General features: G+C 37.1%; 3 protein-coding genes, 3 non-coding genes and 2 pseudogenes across 6 annotated transcripts; 2 read left to right on the forward strand and 6 right to left on the reverse strand.

Annotated features, from left to right (window-relative positions):
- Positions 1 to 434: 434 nt before the first annotated feature.
- Positions 435 to 2,194, forward strand: MAKR4 (membrane-associated kinase regulator). Its single transcript, XM_008235340.2, has one exon. It carries the CDS (start codon positions 435 to 437, stop codon positions 1,521 to 1,523), a length of 1,089 nt encoding a protein of 362 aa, XP_008233562.2. The 3' UTR covers positions 1,524 to 2,194.
- A 1,514-nt stretch (positions 2,195 to 3,708) lies between these two features.
- Positions 3,709 to 5,188, reverse strand: LOC103332569 (uncharacterized). The gene is given in 6 exon segments (XM_008235312.2): positions 3,709 to 4,167; positions 4,324 to 4,430; positions 4,512 to 4,620; positions 4,696 to 4,745; positions 4,839 to 4,937; positions 4,940 to 5,188. Coding segments are annotated over 6 exon segments (495 nt in total). The 5' UTR covers positions 5,028 to 5,188; the 3' UTR covers positions 3,709 to 4,125.
- Positions 5,189 to 5,810: 622 nt separating this feature from the next.
- On the reverse strand, positions 5,811 to 9,694 carry ITN1 (Ankyrin repeat family protein). The gene is made up of 4 exons (XM_008235315.3): positions 9,496 to 9,694; positions 8,671 to 9,192; positions 7,565 to 7,974; positions 5,811 to 6,749 (listed from the first exon to the last, which is right to left on the reverse strand). Exons 1-4 carry the CDS (start codon positions 9,515 to 9,517, stop codon positions 5,919 to 5,921), a joined length of 1,785 nt encoding a protein of 594 aa, XP_008233537.2. The 5' UTR covers positions 9,518 to 9,694; the 3' UTR covers positions 5,811 to 5,918.
- A 2,496-nt stretch (positions 9,695 to 12,190) lies between these two features.
- LOC148917413 (U5 spliceosomal RNA) lies at positions 12,191 to 12,307 on the reverse strand. The gene has a single exon (XR_016127601.1). It is a non-coding gene; the product is annotated as a U5 spliceosomal RNA (small nuclear RNA).
- A 5,785-nt stretch (positions 12,308 to 18,092) lies between these two features.
- On the reverse strand, positions 18,093 to 18,209 carry LOC148917414 (U5 spliceosomal RNA). Its single transcript, XR_016127597.1, has one exon. It is a non-coding gene; the product is annotated as a U5 spliceosomal RNA (small nuclear RNA).
- A 534-nt stretch (positions 18,210 to 18,743) lies between these two features.
- Positions 18,744 to 20,670, forward strand: LOC103332595 (3-ketoacyl-CoA synthase 19 pseudogene; annotated as a pseudogene).
- Positions 20,671 to 20,957: 287 nt separating this feature from the next.
- On the reverse strand, positions 20,958 to 21,072 carry LOC148917415 (U5 spliceosomal RNA). Its single transcript, XR_016127605.1, has one exon. It is a non-coding gene; the product is annotated as a U5 spliceosomal RNA (small nuclear RNA).
- A 950-nt stretch (positions 21,073 to 22,022) lies between these two features.
- Positions 22,023 to 22,131, reverse strand: LOC148917416 (U5 spliceosomal RNA; annotated as a pseudogene).
- Positions 22,132 to 22,500: the final 369 nt, after the last annotated feature.

Genomic DNA, 22,500 nt, shown 5'->3' on the forward strand with positions numbered 1-22,500 from the left:
ATAAATGGTCCCAACAAACTAAAGTCTTATAATGATGCTAAATATAGTGCTTCTCAGGGAAATCTGAGCCCAGGAGAGAAATGATGCCAGCATTACTGCATAATTTGCATTGTAAAACCAATAAAACTTATCACCCACTCAAATTTTTTTTTTTCCTTTTGCAAATAATAACAAACAACCAAAAATTTATCAATCATAGATAAAAGAAAAAAGAGAGGAAAGAAATGGATCAGCGCTGGTCCAACAGAAAATGGTCCACACATGGAGTTTTATATTTGGAAATTCTGAGGATTCAAAAAATTCTCAAATACAGTTATTTCTGTCTATAACATCATGGACAAGCTTTAAAGGTTGCATAATACCTTCAAACCCTCCACAAAGCTCCACTTCCTGCAGTAAGCTAAAACTCTTCAAACAGCAGCACAGAAGTGATCATGGCCGTTGATCACGTATCCTGTGACCATGCAGACGACGACTACATCGACATGGAAGTGAGTTCATACTCTGCCTACCTCTGCCACTCCATGAGCTCTCCTCCACACCCCAGAGAGTTTGAGTTTCAAATGTCATCCATTTCCCTAGAGAGAGAGCCCCCTTCAACTTCCCCAGCTGATGAGCTTTTCTACAAAGGAAAGCTCCTTCCCCTCCACCTTCCCCCTCGTTTACAAATGGTTGAAAAACTACTGCAAAACTCCAGTTCTTCTTACGACACTCGAAAAGATATGTTCGAAGAATTCTATAGCACTCCATTGATGAACACTGCTGCCCCAACGCCAACCACAACCAGCACTCCATTTGAATCCTGCAACATCTCACCTTCTGAATCTTGCCAGGTTAGCAGAGAACTGAACCCAGAAGAGTATATTTTGGAGTATGCAACTGAAGTGAGTGGCTTTATCCATGAAAACCCGAAAAAGTCTTGGACCAAAAAGTTCAAGCAGTCATTACTGGGGTCAAAGCTGAAGGCTTCCCGGGCTTACCTCAAGTCTCTGTTTGGAAAATCTGGTTGCTCAGATGAGAACAGTGCAGCAGCTGCTAAGAATGCAGATGGAGGAATGGTTTTAAAGTCTGAGGATTTAAGTAAATATGTGAAGGCGGCCAAGAAGAATCCATTTGGACAAATTCACAAAGACAAATGCCGGATGTCTGCTTCCGGCACGAGGAGCCTCAACAAAGACAAGATCATTGAAGATGGTGCTGGTATTCACAGAAGATCATTCTCACTGGCCATCAAACGGCATTCGACAAAGAACTCAACGTCCTCTTCATCATCATCTGGTTCTTCTTCATCTTCATTTTCAAATCATTCAAATGGGACTCAGGAGCTGCAGTTTCTGAAGAGATGCAACAGTGCAAGTTCAGAAATTGAGAGTTCAATTCAGGGTGCAATTGCGCATTGCAAGCAGTCTCAGCAACCACTTCGTTCAAGAAAGACTGTAAGCGAAGTTGGGTTTTACTCAACGTCAGCTTCCCGGATAGCAGCTTGTGAGGACCAAGAGAGACCAGATCTTTGCAGGGGTTGATGGCGCTCTGAGTGAGTAGAGAAAGATGAAGGGTGTGCAAAGTACAAACTTTTTACTTGGGTTAACGATCTGTTTTTTTTTTTTTTTTTTTGGCTTCTTTCATAAATTTGATAATGGGTATGCTTTGATTCAGTGCATGGCTGTCAGAAATTCTCATGGCAGGAGATCCAGTTAAAGTTTGTTAAAAGCCAAATAGTTCTTCTGTCCTAGACCTAAATTATAATATGAGTACTTGTCAGTACAGATTTAGAACCTTCAAATCAGCAAGCATTCAACATTATTGATTGATAGATGTCTTTTAAATCATCTGCTACTTTCATGGTTTGTAATTATTTTCTAAGACGACATCATGTAACCCTCTGAAAGTTGTTTCACTCAGCAAAATCCATTGCTGTAGCTAATAAATTTCTGAACTGATACTTTTAAGACGTCATAATCAAGTGAAGTGGGAAAGAAAAGTCGGGATAAGTAGCATTCTCCAATATAAAAAGAACTTAAACAATAAAACATATCTTTTACATATACTCCTGAATCAAGGCGCACTGTACAACTCAATTGAAAGAAAAAAAGTAAGGAAAGGTACACAGTACAAATAAAAAATCTAAATGAATAGTAGAAAACTAAAAATCGTCAGGTAACTGTTTGAAAAGAAAATTACGAAGTCTGAATACTAGATAGAGAGAAGGTAGATGATCATCTTCATCATAATTGTGGTCCCAAATAGTCCAAGCTTACAGTCTGAGATATAAGAACTCTAATTTCACTTCTGTTTCCAGATGACAAAGGCACAAACGAAAAAAAATATTCTCATCATATACTGATAGCTAATTTAATCCAAGAAACCATATATTCAAATGAGCCGGCATCATTCCCTGATGAATATTTAACTGCAAAGTACCTTAGATTAGGCTAATATCAACATCATTATGTTGCAGCCAATCATCGAATCACGAGTGTAGAAAAACCCATCTACCCTTCAGGAGTAGCTAAAAGACACCAGCCTCCATACAAAATGATTCTTGGATCAACAAATAAACTATATGTACTCTTAGCTCTTACTACATGATATAAAATTGATTCTAAAGCAACAAAAAAAAAAAAAAAACAAAGAGTTTAGACTCTGCCTTCTTCAAATGCAGGACATTGTGAAAAAAATTACTAAGTTGACAAGAGGAAATAAATGTTCAACAATTTAATATAAGAAGATATTTGGAAGTGCAAAAAGAAAGAGCCTTTTGTTGGCTCTTGTTTCCTTCCCCTTTTCTTTTCCCAGATACTCCTAGTGGGCAACATAAACCTTAAATTAAGTGAACATGTCAGCCAAAAATTTGACAGGATTAGAACAAAAGAACGCAATTAAAAAGTTCAATTGATGTTGTTGAGCACTATAGGTTAACAGATATGCACCTAACCACAAACCTTTCTCCCCACCCAAATTTAAATGTTATCAGGGACAAAAGAAGGAAATGGTAGGCCTTGCAGACCAGCTGGATTGTTAAATCAGTTTGCCTTCTTAATAGTTTTAATTTCACATAAGCCGCAACATTAGCATAGAAAACTAAGGCATCAGCATCCATTCCCATTTAGCCTAATAAGATCAGTACAAAACACATCAATGGGGCAACAAATATTCTATTCTCAATTTCTAACAGAGATCAGTAAAAGATGTATAACAGCATAGACTTTTTAAGTAAAAGTTTTGATTTCACAATTATACAGTGGTAAATTTATGTGCTTAACTAGTGATTAGTTTGATACCGATTGAAACAGATTTTGCCAGAATGTAACAGCTTAGGCGGAGTTCAGGATCCTGTGTCAATAGCATGGATGACGACTTTGATCTTGGAAACAATAGTTGAAAGGCCAACTGAAGCGAAAAATGTTTTATTTTCAATTTTATTAATATTTTGGCTTGAACTATGAACAGGCCTTAGGAAGTTGGTGGATTCATCACGAGGCTGTCCCTATTACCTGAGAGGTTTGGATAACAATCCTTGTGCTAGCTGAACTCTGTCTGCTAGCTCAAGCTCTGGATGAAACAATTATTTGACATTTTCTTTCTTCAATCAATCCCTTATCCTTTGTCATATATAAATATGACATACGCAAACACGCAGATTGCCACTCTTCATTTACCTTTTTAAACAGCTAAATAAATCCAAATATCCATATAAGAAATCACAAATTCCACTCCAAAACAAAGGTAAACTAGCCTGTCATTGAATATGATCATACGGGTTACTGTCATCTGTACTTAAAGACAATGATATTGTCAATGCATCACAAATTCAAAATCTCTTATCATTCTTCTTGGGATTCTCATCCAACCAAAAACACACAAACCAGATGAGGAAGAATTTACATTATAATTTGACAGTGCACTGTAGACCTGTAACTTGTTTGAGAATCAAGTGCCTTGGTCTATCAGCGTCCATCTTTGCAGGCATTTGTGGTCCCTCGGATGCATCTTGCCGTTTACTGAACGCAAATCAATTCAATCATGCACATGAACACACACTCACTTGTGCAACACAAAAAGACATACACAAACATACAAGTCTATGTATGGAAGAGCTGATTCATTTGCCACATTTACCACTAATTATACAGGACACGACTCAGTTGACTGCAGCTTGATAACAATCTGCCACAAAACAATTATACCAAGTTATCTCTTTCCCACAAAACATTAAAAGCTTAAACAAACTACACACCATGCTATACAAATTTCAAAACCTGGGCTCACGTAACATGGTGAAATCAATTGCAACTATACTAATTACTAGAAAGTACTAATTACCTTTGTTTTCTCATTGGCTCCAATATAATCACATAACCGCTTACTTCTATCAAGCACTTTCCCGGCCCAACAAACCTGCCTCAAATCCTCTCCACTAGATTCAACGTCTGTAAATTTTCAAATTCCTACAAAAATCAAAACTTTTTCCTGATTGTAATAACATAATTAAAAAACTACAAAAGGGTTACCTGCTAACAGTTTCTGAAACTGAGGAACCGAGTTGAGCTCTCTCTCTAAGGCTTGTACATTGTTTCTTAGCACATGATAAGACAAAGGCCTATTGTGAACAACCTGGTCCTGTTATGAAAATCCATACTTTATCAATGGGTTTTCGTTTTCGAGAACAATTCAACCTCAAAGCGTTTGCTTTACCTTTGAAGCATAGGATTTGGCTTCAGATAAAGCTCTGAGGAGAGAAACAGCTGCATTTTAGTAATGAACAAGTAAGTGAGTGACTCTGAGATCGACGCTTTGTGTTAGCGATTTGTTTTTAGCGAAATGGTTAGTCTTTGAACCTTTTGCGTCGCCTTGGAGGGGTTCCAAATGAGGTTCGAGCTCGAAAACCAGGCGGTCGATCCTGGATTGAAGATTGGAAATTCGCGAGATTTCGGGGCAATTTCTTCAATTGGCGACGTGGTTGAACAGTCGTAGAGGAACTCCTTTTGGTCGGAGCCGTCGCCGTGCTTCACGTGGATTCGAACCATTTTCAGCTGAGAACGGCGGGACCGCCCGACATTGACGTCGTTTGCGGGCCTCTTTCCTCTGTTTACTTACACCATCTTTGTTGACTTGTTGGACTTAATTTTTCTTATTTTATTTCTTTAATTACTCATGATTTCTTTAATTACGTAATTTTTATTTTAATACAAGTGTAAAAACGGAATTCTAACACTGGACCTTGAGTGCTTGCTCTTAACTATTTGAGCTACAAGTTTTTTGTCTAAACTCAAATTTTAAAATTTTAGTAGATTTTAGAATTTCACCACTCAAAGAGAGTTCAAGCATTATTCAAAAAGGGCAAAGTGATTTTAGAATTTTACACTCAAAGAGAGTTCAAGCACTATTCAAAAGGGCAAAGGACCCACTGTAGTGGTTTGAAGCAATTGCTCCCCTTGACAAGGCCATGGATTCAAGTCATAGTATCAGTGTAGTGTGTATGAACTCAGTATATTATCGCTGCTCTTAATTGGAAAGGTCCTAAAAATTAATAAAAAACAGAAGGGGTTTTGAATATCTATATTTCTATATCTTGAAAGAAAAAAAATAGGCAAAAACACAAAGGTCTTCAACGGACCTTAAACTATTAGCAGTTATCGTAAAATGACATTTTTAGAAAGAAAAAAAAAGAAGGAAAAATCCCAAACACACACATACGAGACTAATCTAGCAAAAGACACCACGTCGCTGTTAAAACAAGGGGAGACCTATTTGAGATATGTTTACAGAACAAGTGGAGTTTACAAATGTAGTACCAACAAGAAGAAAAGTGGGACAAACAAATGTATTGCTGTTATTCAACATCCATTGTTTTAGTGTTTTTACTCTCTACAATCCTTCACAAACTTTGCAAAGGGTGAAAATTTCACACATCAAATTCAAAGGGCATAAATTCGATCGATTTCCGAATTGGAATAGTCAGAGGGCATCCATGAGTTGGAACCACTCCTCTTTGCATGCTTCTCCCTCTTCCTCATGGAACGAATCCGCTTCGATTTTACCACATAATATGTCATGGTGCCAAGAACTGCGGCCATTATCATTCCCCCAACAACTGTTACCAGAACTGCAGCCCACTTATGGCGCTGGCCTACCACTATGTAAGAGGAGGCCATGAAAGCCACTGAAGTGCACACGGAAGCCAGCCACATCAACTTATTGATTATCTCCACCACCCGTTTCTCCGCTTTTGTCTCCCCTCTGACCAAGGTAATTTGAACAACCACAACAGCCAACGACGTAAAGAGAGCAATGGCGTTGAAAATGAAGAATATTTTGAAAGGAGCACTCTTCACTACCACAGCCGTCCCATTGTCTTTATCACCACCTGGCACAGTAAAGATAGCTGCAAAGGCAACTGTTGCAAATAGAACAGCCACCACAGTGACTGAGTTGGTGGCATTGTTGATTCCTTCCCTGTGGAGCTTTCTGAGCTCTTTGGAAATATTGTGAACATTTTTATTGGTTTTCTTTGTTTGTTCAAGCTGGATATGAACATCATTCTTGATCTGAGTCACTGTTTTTCTCAATTCATCCCTTGGTTGGTTCAGTTCATTAGCCTTGACAGCACCGTAGCGATAGAGGCAACCCCTTATTTCCGAGGATTCTTCAGAAGGTGGAAGTGCATCAGCAATGTCAAGAGCCGTTTTCGTCTCCCTGTTCAGTGCATTAACATTTCTGTCTGGGAGGAGTAACAACTCATTCACTATCTGCAACAAAAGCGAAAAAATATAATTACAGATAGATCTATAATTGTAATGGAGATGCGCAAGCATGAAAGCAAGAACTGACGGCTATGCTAGTTCAGCTTGAACCAAAGCTAAAAAGAAGTGCAGAAAATATGATAAAGGTCCCTTAACCCAATTTTCCAGAGAAACAACGTGAATACTGACGCCAATTTTTAGCCACCTTAACTATGTCGTTCACACCAGACTAGCAAATAAGAACTCATAGTTCATCCCAATTATATTAACACATACAAATCAAGTTATATCACAAAAGGAAATTGCCAAAGAAGAAAAGCTCATATTGTAGCAACCATGTGCAAGGATCACACGGCTGGAGAAAGGATTTTACAAATGGCAAAGGAGTAAATCTAAAAGAAGGGGAAAAAAGCAGTATTCACACTAGCAGATACATAATTTGCCTTACATACTAGAAACCGACATTCTTCCTTGAATTAGTACAATATCAAGGATATATGTTTTTGCTTTCTGCATCCACTAGAAGAGGGCATAAACTATTCGGTATCAAGCTATTCCTATCATCCTATAAAATAAAATATATAAAAAAACTTTCCCTTCCATAAACCATGCCACCAAAAAGTATCATGGTATAAGTTTAAAAATAAAACTTAGCCTGAGATCTGCAAAACTACTAAGGCTTCATAATATGCAATTACTTAAAGCATCATTGACTCACGGCCACCGTTACTATATTAAAGAAATTGGAATTCACAAACATATACCATTCAAAAGATACATCAGTTAAGATGAAGGTGCAGAGTAACCCATATATAAAGTACCTCTGCTCGCTTTTTCCTGGTGGCTACATGCAATGCTGTGTTACCAAATTTATCGGGAAGCATGACAATTGCAGGGTCTGCCTCAAGAAGCAATTTCACCACCTCACAGTTCGTCCCCTTTACAGCCATATGCAATGCAGTTTGCCCTTTCTTGTCAGTTCTTCGTGCTAATTGTGGATCCTTACTCAGCAATGCTCTTACGATCTCCACATGCCCCCCTCTCGCAGCTAGATGCAATGCATTCTTCCCATTTGATTTAGAAATCTCCAACAAGGTACAATCCTTTGACAGCAGCTCATCAACTACCGCTATATGCCCTCTTTGAGCTGCAGATATAAGTGGGGTTGCATTCGATGGGCCAATTGTTTTGCTTAGCCCAGGGTCATGATCTAGTAGTACCTGGACGATGGCTGCAAGAAAAGTGGGAGTATGAATGTATTGTCCAACGGCACAGTAGCATTCAGACCATGGGAGCTCTAACTTTCATTTTACTCGGACTAGAAAGAAATCATTATGTGAGTATAGACAAAGAACCAGGGCAGAAGCAACTAGTAGAGGTATCAGAAGGTTTAGGAAAACCAGTGTTAAAGTCTGTCCAACAGAACCAGGAGACAATTGTCATATGACAATGTTAACACGTGTGTGTGTCCACACAAGGACATAGTTTATAATACACCATAATCTTGAATGCTTCACTCTCTATAAATGAATATCTCAAAACATTGATAGCCTGTATTGTTGATGAGAAAATAAGAGCAGTGGCAAGTATTTTATGCAGTAAACAATTGGACACTCCATCAACCAAAATTGATCATTCCTTCAAATCATAAAACTTGCAAACTAAATAATCAGTACTTCCAATTTCCACTGCAGCTTTGCTCATACGATATACACTCTATTGCCCATTATGTTGAATAACTATAAAAACAAGAGAAATGACATAGCCAGATCCCAACATCTCCAAAAAGCGAACTTTAATCCCAATAACCCTCTTGCAATCTTCACCACAAAAAAAGTTCCACAGATACCCAAATTCACAAACCAAATAATTAAAATTAGATAAGGAGTTCAAAATCCAAAAGAGCATAAAAGCTGAAGATCATTACCATGGCGTCCATGACATGCAGCTACATGCAAGGGATCAAACCCCGAGCGGTTCTTCTTCGTAACGCTGTCCTTATTTGAATACTTCAACAGTTCCTTAACAACATCAAGATGCCCTCTATCGGCGGCCGTGAACAAGGCAGTCTCCCCCAGCTCATTCACCTCATTCACCACCGCCGCCCGGACCTCAGCCACCTCCGAATCAAACTCGGGCCCACTGACGGTCCCCACCATCTGCGAATCGATATCACCGAGAATCTTCTGTACGGCGGCTAGATCGGCGCGCTGAGCTGCCAAGTGGAGCTCAGTGTCGTTGTGGCGACCCGTGACCTGCTTCACGTACTTCTTCTTTCCCGCCTGGTCCATGCGCTTGCCGGAGTTGGACAGCACCAACGCCGGTGCCGATGCCGTCGCCGACGGAGATGGCGATGGCGATGGCGATGGCGAAGGCGATGGCTCGGCCAGAGGGTTTTGGTTCTGTGTTGGAGTCATCAGACCTTTCTCTAAGTCCCTATCAGCTTCTCCTATAAGTTCAATAATCACAAAATTGAAAGTTACAAAACCTGTTTGGTTCAGAGGAAAGGAAGAACTTTCCAGGAAAATTTTAAAAAAGTAGCTGATTTTGGAAATAAAATTATGCATGTGGGCAAAGTGACAGGCACCTGACAAGTTGTTGATTGTTAATCCATTTGAGTATTTAATTTCTTAGTTTATTCATTTATTTTGAGAGCTCTAGCTACAGAGAATCTTTTTTTCTTTCTTCCTATCAAATTAATTGGAAATTAAAACATATGTATGTGTACAGCAAGAGAGGGAGAGCAGAGCACCTTGTTCAATTGAGGTCGCCATGGTAGACTCTGAAAGTGGACAAAGGAAAAGGCTACGAGTTCATTCAAAGTTGAGCTGAGGAATCTGAGATTGAAGCAGTGGAGCAGAGAAGAGGGAAGAAAATTATAGGAAAAGAGCAAAAGAGATGGAAGACAATATCACAACGAATGAGGAAGGCGCTAGGAAAGGGTGGTGGCCAGTGATGGCTGGCTGACTTCTTTGGATTTTTGTTTTGTTTTCCAGTTTTACTCTCTGACTTTCCACGTCATCGTCATGAGAAATGGAAGATCCATTCCCCCTGTTTGATAATGCTGGAAAAGGAATCCGGAGATTTCACTTTATTTTATTTCCTATGTTTGTTTTGAGTAGGAATAAAAACAAAATTTGTATAATTTTTCAATTTTACTCATATTAAATCAAATAAAAAAATATATTTAATGATACATTGTAATTCGAAATTGTTAATAGGGATAAAATGGTCATGAAAAATGTGAATTGAATGTTGGCTCATTTTCCCAAACTTTTCCATGATAAGGAAACAAAACCCAAGTTGAGATGAGGACTTCACTTTCCTTCTTTTCCATGTCAGACAACCATTTCACATGCATAGATTTAGAGCATCCACAATGATGCTCTCTATTTGTTAGCTAAAATTTGGCTAAGAATATAAGAAAGCTATTTTAGGAGCTCTCTAAAAAATTTCAACTCCAACCATACTCCCTAATTTGGAGAGTCATAAATGTTTTCACTCTTTTTTAATTGGTCCATCTCTATTATAAAATAAAATAAAAAATAGTTAGCATTAAATAAAGGTTTGAAATACTCATTAAATAAAGCAGCATTAAATTATAGGGAGTCATTAGAAGTCCTTTCTCTCTCCTCAGATTTAGGAGCTCCTAGAGGACTCCCTATTTTAGGAGGTGGATAGGAAGTGTGGTTGGAGTTGCATTTTTACGATTCCTCCCTAAAATTTATCTAAGGAGGTGGTTTAGGGAGTCCATTGTGGATGCTCTTACCAAACATAAGAAAGCAATTGATTTCCCATCTTCAAGCCTCCTTTTTCATGAACCAAAATGCGCTTTTGGGTTTAGTGCATCTTCAAGTGAAAAGGCAAAAGAGGGGAGCATTTTTACTAACCACTTTAGCCCAAAGTGTACCCTCATCACTTTTCTCAACATTTGACACTTGTCTATTAACATAATCATGGTTCCATAAATGCAAAGTAAAGAGTTAATTATGGTTATGCCAATGGACACGTGTCAAGTGTTGAGAATGATGATGAGAGTACACCTTGGGTTAAAGTGGTGAGCAAAAATATTTCCACAAAAAAGTAAGCGAACCTCATTTCCCTTGCCACATCAGCATTTTCATGCTCCAAGAGAAGAGGCAAATGGGTAAGCAAAATATACATACTCTCCTCAACAAAGCAATATTGCCTATTTCAAAGTGAAGAGATATATTGGGCCCCACTTGATTTTTATAATAAAATATCATCTCCACTCTTTCACCTATTTTTTATAAAATATAATAGTAAATATAAAAGATAAAAATAAATAATATAATAATAATTTGTAGACTTGCATTGTCTATTCCCTTAAAATGACAAATTTTTTTCATGAGGCAAATGGGTAGGCAACATGCCACTTAATTTTGCCTATTTCATTTGCCTCTTCCCTTGGAGATGCTTAAAGAAACAAAAATTTATGATTCATAATATATACATGCGTAACGCACTTTCACACTAACACTTTATACTAAATTTTAAAAAAATAATTATAGTTCAAATTGTTGAAAATATTTATTCGTAAAACTTTCGTCGTCTTATACTCGATTCTCCCTTTTCTTATGTGTTTGTATTAAGAAAGAGACTTTAAACCAAATGATACTCCCGACTGATAGCTTTATTAAGAAACAAAAAGTGTTATAATTAGTCGTTCTTATGTCTGAATAATTTCCTGCGGCTAGTGCATGTGGAACTTACAACGTCTGCGACCTTTGGAAACAAGATAGGAGAATGACAAATGTGTCTTGACTTCTTTAGCCACTAGTGTGTTAACTTTATTTAGTACAAAGTAAAAAAAGGGTTGGAATTTTTGGATGCTTATATACACAAGGAAGCTTCACGGATATTAGCAACTCTGAGTTTGATTTGATTCATCTTGAGCTTGACTAACAAAGTTAGGGTCCCTTTTTTTCTTTTGCTAGATTTTCCTCGGAATTTTGGAGTTAAGAGTCTTAAATTTCAGAACCTTATCTATTACTAGGAAGAGGGGCTCCTTCCTCGAACTTATATACAGACCTACTCATTAAACCTCTTTTTCAATACAAGCAAGAACTTCCATACCTAACTCTTGATTAAGAGCTTTTTTAATTTTACAGACCTACTCATTAAACCTCTGTTTCGATACAAGCTAGAACTTCCATACCTAACTCTTGACTAAGAGCTTTTTTATTTTTATTTTAAAGGACTTTTCTTATTGAAAGGAGCGATAGCATACTAAACTTATTTATACTGCACCGATGCTAAGACTTAAACTCGAGACTTCGGCTGGGACTCTACGCCAGGCTGTATGGTTGTGGGACTCAAAGAGGCCCACTATGTTAGGATCCAACGGATAACAGATACTGGATTTTATCCGCATGTTTCTTGCCCCGATTTAAACGAATTTCAGAATTTAATGACTAAATTATAGGGGCACCCACAGAGGTGCGCCCCTCCAAAAACAGGCGTATGCCATTTAAAGCGACGAGCACACGGTATTCTTTAGTAAAAGGCGAAAGAATAGTTCGCTTTGTGCTCAACGCATGGCTCCGTGATTTGGACCTTCACATGCTGCTTTGCTTTATTCTACAGAGACTGCCTACTTCTTGCCCTTCTGTCGATGTGGGAGTCCGTAGCGCTATCATTCATGGCTCTCTCATACTTTTACCTCAAATATCAACATTTTTTATATAGAGACGCAATTTCAACTTTGGGCTTAAACACTGGGGATTCGAAGCCCAATACTTCCTGGTGGTTCACTTTACTTTCATAGATAATCATTTCAGAGAAAATTGGAGAGCGACCAAATTATTGTGGTTTCAGTTCACCGCTCCATGACTTCCACATGTATGTGTGAACTTATTTTACATCAAGGAAAAAGTCTGGAATTTTTGGCTGTTGATAGAGCCATATAAAGAAGCTGCAAGGACATTAGTAGGTATGAAATTTATTCATCTTTACCATCGAACTTAATGTCCCTTCTTTCCTTTTTTTTTTTTCCTCACAATTTTAGGTGGTTGTCTTGGATTTTGTTCAAAGCATTGTTGGTAGTGAAAATGACAAATACAATAAAGTTGTGAACAATTGTGAATCATAGTTGCTCATGTACAGTTATACTTTTAAGACCACTTTTGCCGACTTTTGCCGACCATGAAGAAAAAATTGCTGTTTATTTGATATGATGTCAAATATCGTGTATCACCTGATCTCGTATACCCCCTTAGATTAATTTTTTCTTTAATATGATGTCAAATGTCGTGTATAACCTGATCTTGTATCCCCTCTTAGATTTTCAATTTTTCCACAGAAACCCCAGAGAGGTTTCAGATAGTAGAATTAAAATAGGTAAAAATAAAGTAATAGAATAAAAACATATTAATTGAATTGTAAGGGTCACCTATAGAGGCGCACCCATCAAAAAATAGGCGTATGCCATTTAGTAAAAGGCGAAAGAATAGTTCGCTTTGGCCATGTTTGGTAGCCTCCTTAAACTGAACTAGGTTAAATAGCACTCGAAACTCTTGTTTGGTAAGAGATAGGACTAACTTAAATGAAACTGTATAGTCCAATAGTGAAAAAAATGTCTCACTCGCCTAATACAGTGAGCCTGAAAAGTGGGTCGCTAAATAGAACACGTGAGTTCGACGTCTCTCTTTAAAAAAATATTAGAATTTTATTTGTTTTCTTTTAATTATTGTTTTAGATCTTTGAATGGGTTTCTTTTTGCAGCATTTATTTATTTTAGATAAAATCTTTAATTAAATTTAAATATTACAATAATTATTTTGATATTGCATTTGGAAAATCAAACTATAGTAATTTACAAATGTTTGATATTTTTTTTATATTGAAACAAGTTTAATAATTCATGATGTGATGCTTTCTTTATCGCAAGCAATTTTTACCTTGTCAAATTATATTTTTCAATTTGAAGTCAAAAGTCAAATATACAAAAATTATACATATATATGTATAATTTTTTTAATCATTGTTTTACTTGGTCCCTCAAAAACCTAGAATTATATAGAGTAAGACCAACTAAGATTAATCTTGAGAAGCCAAAAAACAACTATCATAATTTTATTCTTCATAAAAATAAAAATTAAAGAATTTTGTTTGTTTTATTTTTATTATTGTTTTAAATCTTTTTTTCTTTTCTTTTTTTGCCAGATATTATTATAAATCTTTCTTTGTAGCATTTATTTATCTTTTAGGTAAAAAACCCCAATTAAATTTAAAAATTATAAGAATTATTTTTTAGTCCGACACAACACCAAACATAAGTCTTCACTATTTTTATAATCCAGCTTCTTAGTCCGACGCAACAAACGTAGGTCAATACTTAGCTTAGGCCAGTTCAAACTAATATGAAACAGTCTCAAAATTTAGTCCAATCCATAACAGTCCTCCGTACCAAACAACCACTTTGTGCTTAACGCATAGCTCCGTGATTTAGACCCACACACGCTGCTTTGCTTTATTCTACAGAGACTACCTACTTCTTGCTCTCTTGTCGATGTGGGAGCTGTAGCGCTATCGCTCAAGGCTCACACTCCCATACTTTGGGAGAAGCAATTTCAACTTTGGGTTTAAACACTTCATATTCAAAGCAAAGGGTGATTACTTGCGTAGATATGTGTTAACCACGTATCCTTCTCGTATAGATGATTTGGGCCCTCTCCGGGGTTGGGCCCGTATTGGTCCTTTAGAGTATGAGCGATTTCCACGGAAAAATCTGCACACTTCGAATGGTATCAGAATAAGGGCGGACTGGTTAAATTAGAAACAAACTTGAGCTGGGGAGAGAATGGATGTATGATTTTTACAATGAGAGGATTTATTACCTTTGTCTAGAGATAGGTGGGGAGTATTTATAAGGGAGGAAAGAGGACCTAAGATATTTTATGGGAGAGATCTTTCTCCTTATCCCCTTAAGTTGAGTTTCACATTTATTGCTCTGCTTCTGATCATCCTACTCTCTGACATGAACTAGGTGGCGAAGTGACAGGTGGATTTGGAGGAGAGGTGGATTAAATGATATTTTTCCATCCCCAGCATGTTTATTTGGAGACCAGAGCGTACGGCGACACCTGTTTTAATGATGGGATGTTTGTCAGAACCGACCTTTTAAGCTTCATTAAATGCTCTTTTTAGTTGGTCATGGTGCCATAGTGGTCGGGTCAGTCCTGCTTACCCGATCATAGGTTTTAACCTTTGAGTAACCATGCTTCTCCCACAAAGCTTTACTTTATGAGACGGGGTATTCTATATATGCTCGACTCGGTATTTGTATGAAGGTGTCAGCATCTCGCGCCGTATGGTCCTTTCTGAAGGGCTCGGCTCATGATGATGGTATGAGCCATCAACAATACATCTTTGAAAGAAGATAGGAGACTGGCAAATTATTGTGGCTTTAGTCCACCACTCCATGACTTTCCTCCACATATATGTATGAGCTTATTGTACATCAAGAAAAACGTGTTGGAATTTTAAAAGGTTTTAAAATTTTAACCATTTTATTTATTTAATTATTTTGGCTGTTTTATTTTATTTATTGTGGGGATTATAAATATTTAATATTCAGGTTTTATTTCTGGTTGGTGAATGCCTTAATTTTTTGGTTGGTGAAGGTTACATGTTTTTGGATGCCTATAAAAGGCAACTTCTCCTTCACATTTGAAATACACACAATACACTATCATAATATCACATATACATTCTAATTCTCTCCTTTTCTACTTTTACATATATTCTCTACTTTATATTATTATTATTTTGGGCAATGGTTATGTGACTTGGATACCTATATTTGTCTACAAATGTGCTCATAGCGGATCTTGAGTTTGTGTACGAGGGGTCGTATCTTGGAGTCTTGTAGACCGTTAGCACCTGCACGTAAGGAGGCTACAAAGGCTTTAGGACAGCATCTTTGACATGCTTCACCGTACCAAACTCACCTTCTTACTTATTATTTATTTTCCTTTTACTTACCTATTATTTTGTTTTCTTCAATTTCATTATACTTTCAAAGCTTTCCAATTTGTTTATATGTTATTTATAATATAAATATTTTGTATTTGGCTTTACGGAAAGAGAAAACTATTATTTTTTTATAACAAAAGGTAAGGAATATTTGGTTGTTGATTCCGAAGTGTTTAAGCCGTAAGTGCTTCACGGACATTAGTAAATGTAAATTTGATTCCTCTTGACCATCAAACTTAACATCCCTTTTTTCCTAGACTTTTTCCTCACAATTTGGGTGGTTGCCTTGGATATTAAAACTAATCTTTTACCAGTTGGTTGTGTTCCTTCCTCGAGAAGTTGTGAATAATTGTGAGTCATTGATGCGTTGTGGGTCAGTCACACATGCGTGAGTAGAATGATACTAACAAAAATCTTATATTTTTAAGTGCACTTCTGCCAATATAAAAAATGATGTGATTTGATATGATGTCAAGCTATACAAAATTTAGAGGCAACAATATTGTCCTGCATATAAAATGCAATATTCCGAGCTATGCATCATTGTCATAATTAAGGTCTAAAATATCGAGGGTTTTGAAAATATCGGGGGTCCAAAAACACCGAAGTATTGATGGAAATATCAAGAAAGTATCAATATCAGTAAAAATTGAATACAAACCACGGAAAGAAAAACTTGGAAATTTTGATTGAAACTTTAGAGGATGTTTATTTAGTCAAATATCTATTATTTTATCACAAAAATTTGGAAGGAAATGCATTACTTTATGGGTTTGACTTGATATAAATTGACTATATAGCGAACTGACAAAGCGTGAGCGTAGAAAATATGTAGTAATTAATTAAAGAAGATTAAACATACCATAATCATTTATTTATAATGATTTACTATAATACTTTACACTTTATATATTGTGTGGTAACATACATGAGTGACTTAGTACCACATAAAGTTCCTATGGGGTTCAAATTTTTCACTGTCTTCATTATCTCTAGCTATGTGAAGAGTACATATACTGTGAAGAATAGTCATCAAATGATAAATTCCCAAAATAGTTTTGGATATAATTATTAACATGTCACCCATATGGATTTGAGATTGGTTGACGTTTCCCATAAGCAAAATCATTTGAAAATTGGGTCTCAAATTCTTTCCATGAGCCGCTCAATTCTGTCCAAAAAGGCATGGGATATGAAGGGTAAGAAAATTGTTGGTTTTGTGTTTAACAAAGTCATCGACAGTGTGGTGGATAAGGCGTTGGAGGAAGAATGGAAATGGCAAAGGTTCGAATCCCCATGTGCACACGTGTATAAGCTGTTTCATTATTTTTCCTATTCCATGTCCATATCATGATACTATCGTGATACATTGACCAAATGCTAATGATAATTGAAGGATATTATTAAAGCCGAAATTTCCCTGATATTATTGATATTTATATGATAAGTACACGAATATGTTCCCAAATATCCCCTTCCCCAAAAAATGATAACATCCCCGATTGCTCACCGATCTTGTTTCCCCAAGACAGTCTTCCTTGGTCGTGATCATCATTACATGTTTTAAAAGATACAAATATGAAATTACAGCTACACACTAGCCAGTGGGCTTGGATGTATTATGCCCCCCGTCCAAAAGCTTTGTTATGTTAATCATATAACTGGGTTTTTCTTTCTTTAAAACTATGTGTTAAAACAACTGATCCATAGAAGAATATGTTGTGGAGGTAGAGTTGTTAGATCTATATGAATCTTTCATTATTGGGTGCTATGAGATCATGTGGGATGTTAGAGGTGATGTGGACTTTTATGGCTGGGTAAATGTTGAGCGGTAAGGCCCTTTCACTTTTGGTGCTTCTAGTTTCATGTACGGAATATGTTGTTCTCATGGTCTCTTTGATGCATTGGTGGTGCAAAGACTATTCTTGATAATCTATCTGTTAAATCTTAATGAGTTGGGCTTCATTTGTAATGTTTATCCCTCAATGTCTTACTGGATGTATTTTTCCAGATTTATTGTATGCAAGAAGCTCCGTTTGGTGTGTATTCTTCTTGTACATCTCTTTTATTTGTCCCTATATTAATGAAATTCTGCTTGTTTTTAAATATTTTTAAATAAAATAAAATAATTTAAAAAAACACACACACAAAAGTGACCACCAAAGAAGGACAAGTATTTACAACAATATTTAATGAAGTGTCAGTTCCAACTAACATGAAATCTTGGCCTAAAAGTTTTTACAAAAACATTTTACAGTTCATTTTGTAGGGGCTGGTCTAAGCACTTATTTTTCTCGACACGTGATCAAGGGTAAAAATATCTTTTTAAAATATAACTCTTGAATTATAAGGGGCACCCACAGAGGTGCGCCCCTCCAAAAATAGGCGTATGCCATTTAAAGCGACGAGCACACGGTATTCTTTAGTAAAAGGCGAAAGAATAGTTCGCTTTGTGCTCAACGCATGGCTCCGTAAGTATGGGAATGAGAGACTGCTTTCCTATATACTAACTCCCCTACATTGTTTTAGCTCCGCATGTCGATGTGGGACTTATAGTGCCTTGTGCTTTTGACTTATATCGCGGTCAACATACTAAAACTTAACTCAGCAACGACCATACCGGCGTTTCAGGATCTCCCTTTGATTGTATTTCAGGCCATTCCTCCACAACTCTGTTGTTGTATTCTCAGCATCATGACGACTCATTTTCTTTTGCTCCACTTTCAATTCAGCTGCTTCTCTTTGATGCCCTCTAGTTTGATTTGCATTTTTATTTTTATTTTTACTGTTCAAACTTTGCTCATATCTAGTTTGATTAGCCCCTTTTCAGTTCCTAGCCAAGTTTCAAGAAGAACCCATTGCCAGAAAACTCATATTTTGCTCTTATTGCGTTTTTGATATTTCAATTGTTGTGGACGTTTGCTTTCCGTCGTCTTCATCAGGCTGTTGTTTTTTTGTTTTCATGACCCCATTGTTTTACTGCTACACACACACACATTGTTTAGGCTCCAAAAATGTATTGAATGAGTTGGCCAATGCCATCCTTACCATCAGAAGGTAATTCAGTAAAAGCCCACATAACGTCCATTAAACAAAGCACTTCTCAAATAAATCACACTGTTGTTTTTAAAGAAATTTACAAGACAATAATGTATGAACAAATCAGTGCTTGGCATTAATTTTGGTTTTGGAAGAGGTATGGCAACTTGGCAAATGTAGATATGGAGTATCACTCCCTCTCAATGATTTGAATACTTGTCTCAAAGCTTATCTCCAATTAATGCTCAGTCATGGCTTGCCATACTGTTTATTATTGGTTGTTCCTCTGTCTGACTATATTTACTTGTTCATCAAAATGAGTACCTATTATTTGAGCCCCTTTCTTTAAAAAAAATTTCAAAACCCCTCTTCCCCGATCTCTCACACGCACAGCAAGGACCATGGAATTCTTCATGGCAATGTGTTTGCTTGCTCTTTTCTTTGGCTTGTCCTGGCTCTGTAAGTGTGTTCTCCAAAGGAGAGACCAGTTGTGCTATCTGCTGGCCTATGAGTGCTACAAGGCCCTAGATGACATGATGCTCTGCACTGATTCTTGTGTCAAAATCGTCACACGGAACAAGAATCTAGGGTTGGAGGAGTTCATCAGGTTTCTCTTGAAAACAATTGTCAATTCCGGCATCGGTGAGGAAACTTATTGCCCAAAAAATATCATTGAAGGCCGAGAAAATGACCCTAGTAGATGAGCTTTTGGAGATGGACGACGTCATCTTCAACACAATGGACAAGCTTTTTGCTAAGTTTAGTACAATTTCTCCATCACAAATCGACATTCTTGTGGTCAATGTGTCCATGTTCAGCCCTGCACCCTCTCTAACATCCCGTATAGTAAACCGCTACAAGATGAGGGAGGACATCAAGACCTTCAACCTCTCAGGAATGGGCTGCAGTGCAAGCCTCATTGCCATTGATGTTGTGCAAAACCTATTCATGTCGTACAAGAACGTGAACGCCATTGTTGTTAGCACAGAATCCATATCTCCTCATTGGTACTGTGGCAAAGAAAAATCCATGATGCTCACAAACTGTCTGTTTCGCTCGGGAGGGTGTTCGTTGCTGTTCACAAACAACAGAGACCTAAAGCACCAAGCCAAGTTGAAACTAAATCATTTGGTGAGAATGCATACTGGCTCAAGCGATGAAGCATATAACTGTTGTATGCAGGTGGAAGATGAAAGTGGATATAAAGGTTTTGCCTTACCAAAATACCTTGTAAAAGCAGCGAGTCAGGGATTTATAATGAACCTCCAAGTTCTATTACCAAAAGTGCTTCCACTGAGAGAAATACTTAGGTACCTGGTGGTATCTAAGCTTAAAAGTGCCAAAAGCCAAAAGCTAAAGGCAGATGAGGGAGTTGGGTTGAATCTTAAGACCGGGATTGAGCATTTTTGCATTCACCCTGGTGGAAGAGCAATCATAGATGGGATTGGTAAGAGCTTGGGGCTAAGTGATTATGATGTTGAGCCATCTAGAATGGCACTTCACAGGTTTGGGAACACATCAGCTGCTGGGTTTTGGTATGCTTTGGGATACATGGAGGCAAAGAAGAGGCTCAAGAAGGCAACAGAATTCTGATGAGTGGATTTGGAGCAGGTTTTAAGTGCAACAATATTGTGTGGGAAGTGCTGAAGGACTTGGATGATGCAAATGTTTGGAAAGACTCCATAGACAGCTACCCTCCTAATACCCTAGTCAATCCATTCGGGGAGAAGTACAGTTGGTTCGATGATGAAACTCTAAACTTTGTTAGGTTTGATTTTTCTCAAGCTCCTTAATTTTATACTATGTTGCACGGATATGAATACGTGTACATGGATACGATACTATTTGCCAATACGGTAAATCTAAAAAAACTAAGATACTGGTAAGGCACCCTTACGGTGATTAAAGTAATATATATATATATATATATATTATATTACATATAAGAGTTTTCGTATGTTATTGGTTAAGTGTTGACATTTTCCTTTGATGTTTGTTGGAAGTTGCTCGATAATGGGTACCTACTATACAATAAAGTATCTGTTTTTAAAATTGCAATGTATATTTCTATTTTAATGATAAACCAATATTTTAATAATAAACACGTAATTTTATTGTTAATTAGATCATATTTAGGACTTTTGATCATAAAAATTTCATGACTTCATTGCTAGGGGCAACCACAGAGGTGCAGCCCCTTCAAAAATAGGCGTATGCCCTAAAAGCGACGAGCACACGGTATTCTTTAGTAAAAGGCGAAAGAATAGTTCGCTATGTGCTCAACGCATGGCTCCGTGGATTTTACACTTCTGCAGCTGCTTTAATTTATAGTTAAGAGACTACAATAAGTTTTTGCTGCTCTTTTCGATGTGGGATCACAGTTTGCTAGTCTGTTGCTGTTCCTGCTGCTCTGCTTAATCCCTGAGAACCGTTGGTTATATTTACCTGTTCCCCACAAAAATCTTACCCATTGTAGATTCATAAAAGCAGTCTATTTTAGAGTCCCAAATTCATATCCCATTCAAAACTCCGAGCTTTCTACTTCTTTTGTCAATTTTGTCCCTTTTTTTTTTATAGCCTTTTGCGCTTCACTTGTGAGTGTAGAAAAGAATTATAAAATATTCATTTTAAGACTGCATATAGCTATAAGATAAGTGTCAACATTTATATCCTTATTCTTAAATAAAATCAGTCCTTGATTTTAAACCCAAGTGGATATTAATTGACAAAATTAAGTAGAAGACTCATCCCCTGTAAAATAATAGTATAATGTTCTCTGAAGAGGCTCAAGAAGGGCAACAGAATTCTGATGAGTGGGTTTGGGGCAGGATTTAAGTGCAACAATATTGTGTGGGAAGTGCTCAAGGACTTGGATGATGCCAATGTTTGGAAAGACTGCATAGACAGCTACCCTCCTAATACCCTAGTCAATCCATTCAAGGAGAAGTCTAGTTGGCTCAATGATGAAATTCTAAACTTTGTTAGGTTTTATTTTTCTCAATAAGCTTTTTAATTTGAGATCTTATTGGTTAAGTATCAATGTTTTAGTACACCTCATTATAAACCCAGAGCTGGTGTTTCAACACATTAGTGCATCTCAGAAACCAAACGAATGTGTAATAAGAGGGGCTTGGTTAACATAAATTAAACATCAGGGCATATCGATTTTTTTCCATAAATACAAGACATATTTAGCATTCCTGGTCATAAAAATTTCATGATTGAATTGATAGGGGCACCCGCAGAGGTGCAACCCATTCAAAAATAGGCGCATGCCATTTAAATCGACGAGCACACGGCATTCTTTAGTAAAAGGCGAAAGAATAGTTCGCTCTGTGCTCAACGCATGGCTCCGTGGTTTGATAACACCGCAGCTGCTTCGATTTATATGAGGGAGACCAGCTAGTTCTTGCTCTTCTCGTCGATGTGGGACTAGTATTGTTGCTTGCCCGAGGCCTCGCTCTGCCTCTGGGGTTTTTGGCATATATAATATGATTAGACTTGCAAGATCGGTATATCAGGCTTGAACATACAAATTTCGTGATGAGCAACTTGTATTTTGTTATGAAATAGTTTGAGTTTGGTTCATCTTTCTCCTACTTTGCTCATAAAGTTTAAACTTTTATATGTTCAGTTATCAATTACTTTCAATTTTGTATATATTGGACCTGAAGAATGAAGACCGTTTAAGCTCAAGCTTAACTTGTTTCTCAACATGAGC

The sequence above is a fragment of the Prunus mume genome, linkage group LG5 (assembly GCF_029339155.1).
Source record: "Prunus mume cultivar Tortuosa linkage group LG5, ASM2933915v1, whole genome shotgun sequence".
Classification (NCBI taxonomy): Eukaryota; Viridiplantae; Streptophyta; class Magnoliopsida; order Rosales; family Rosaceae; genus Prunus; species Prunus mume.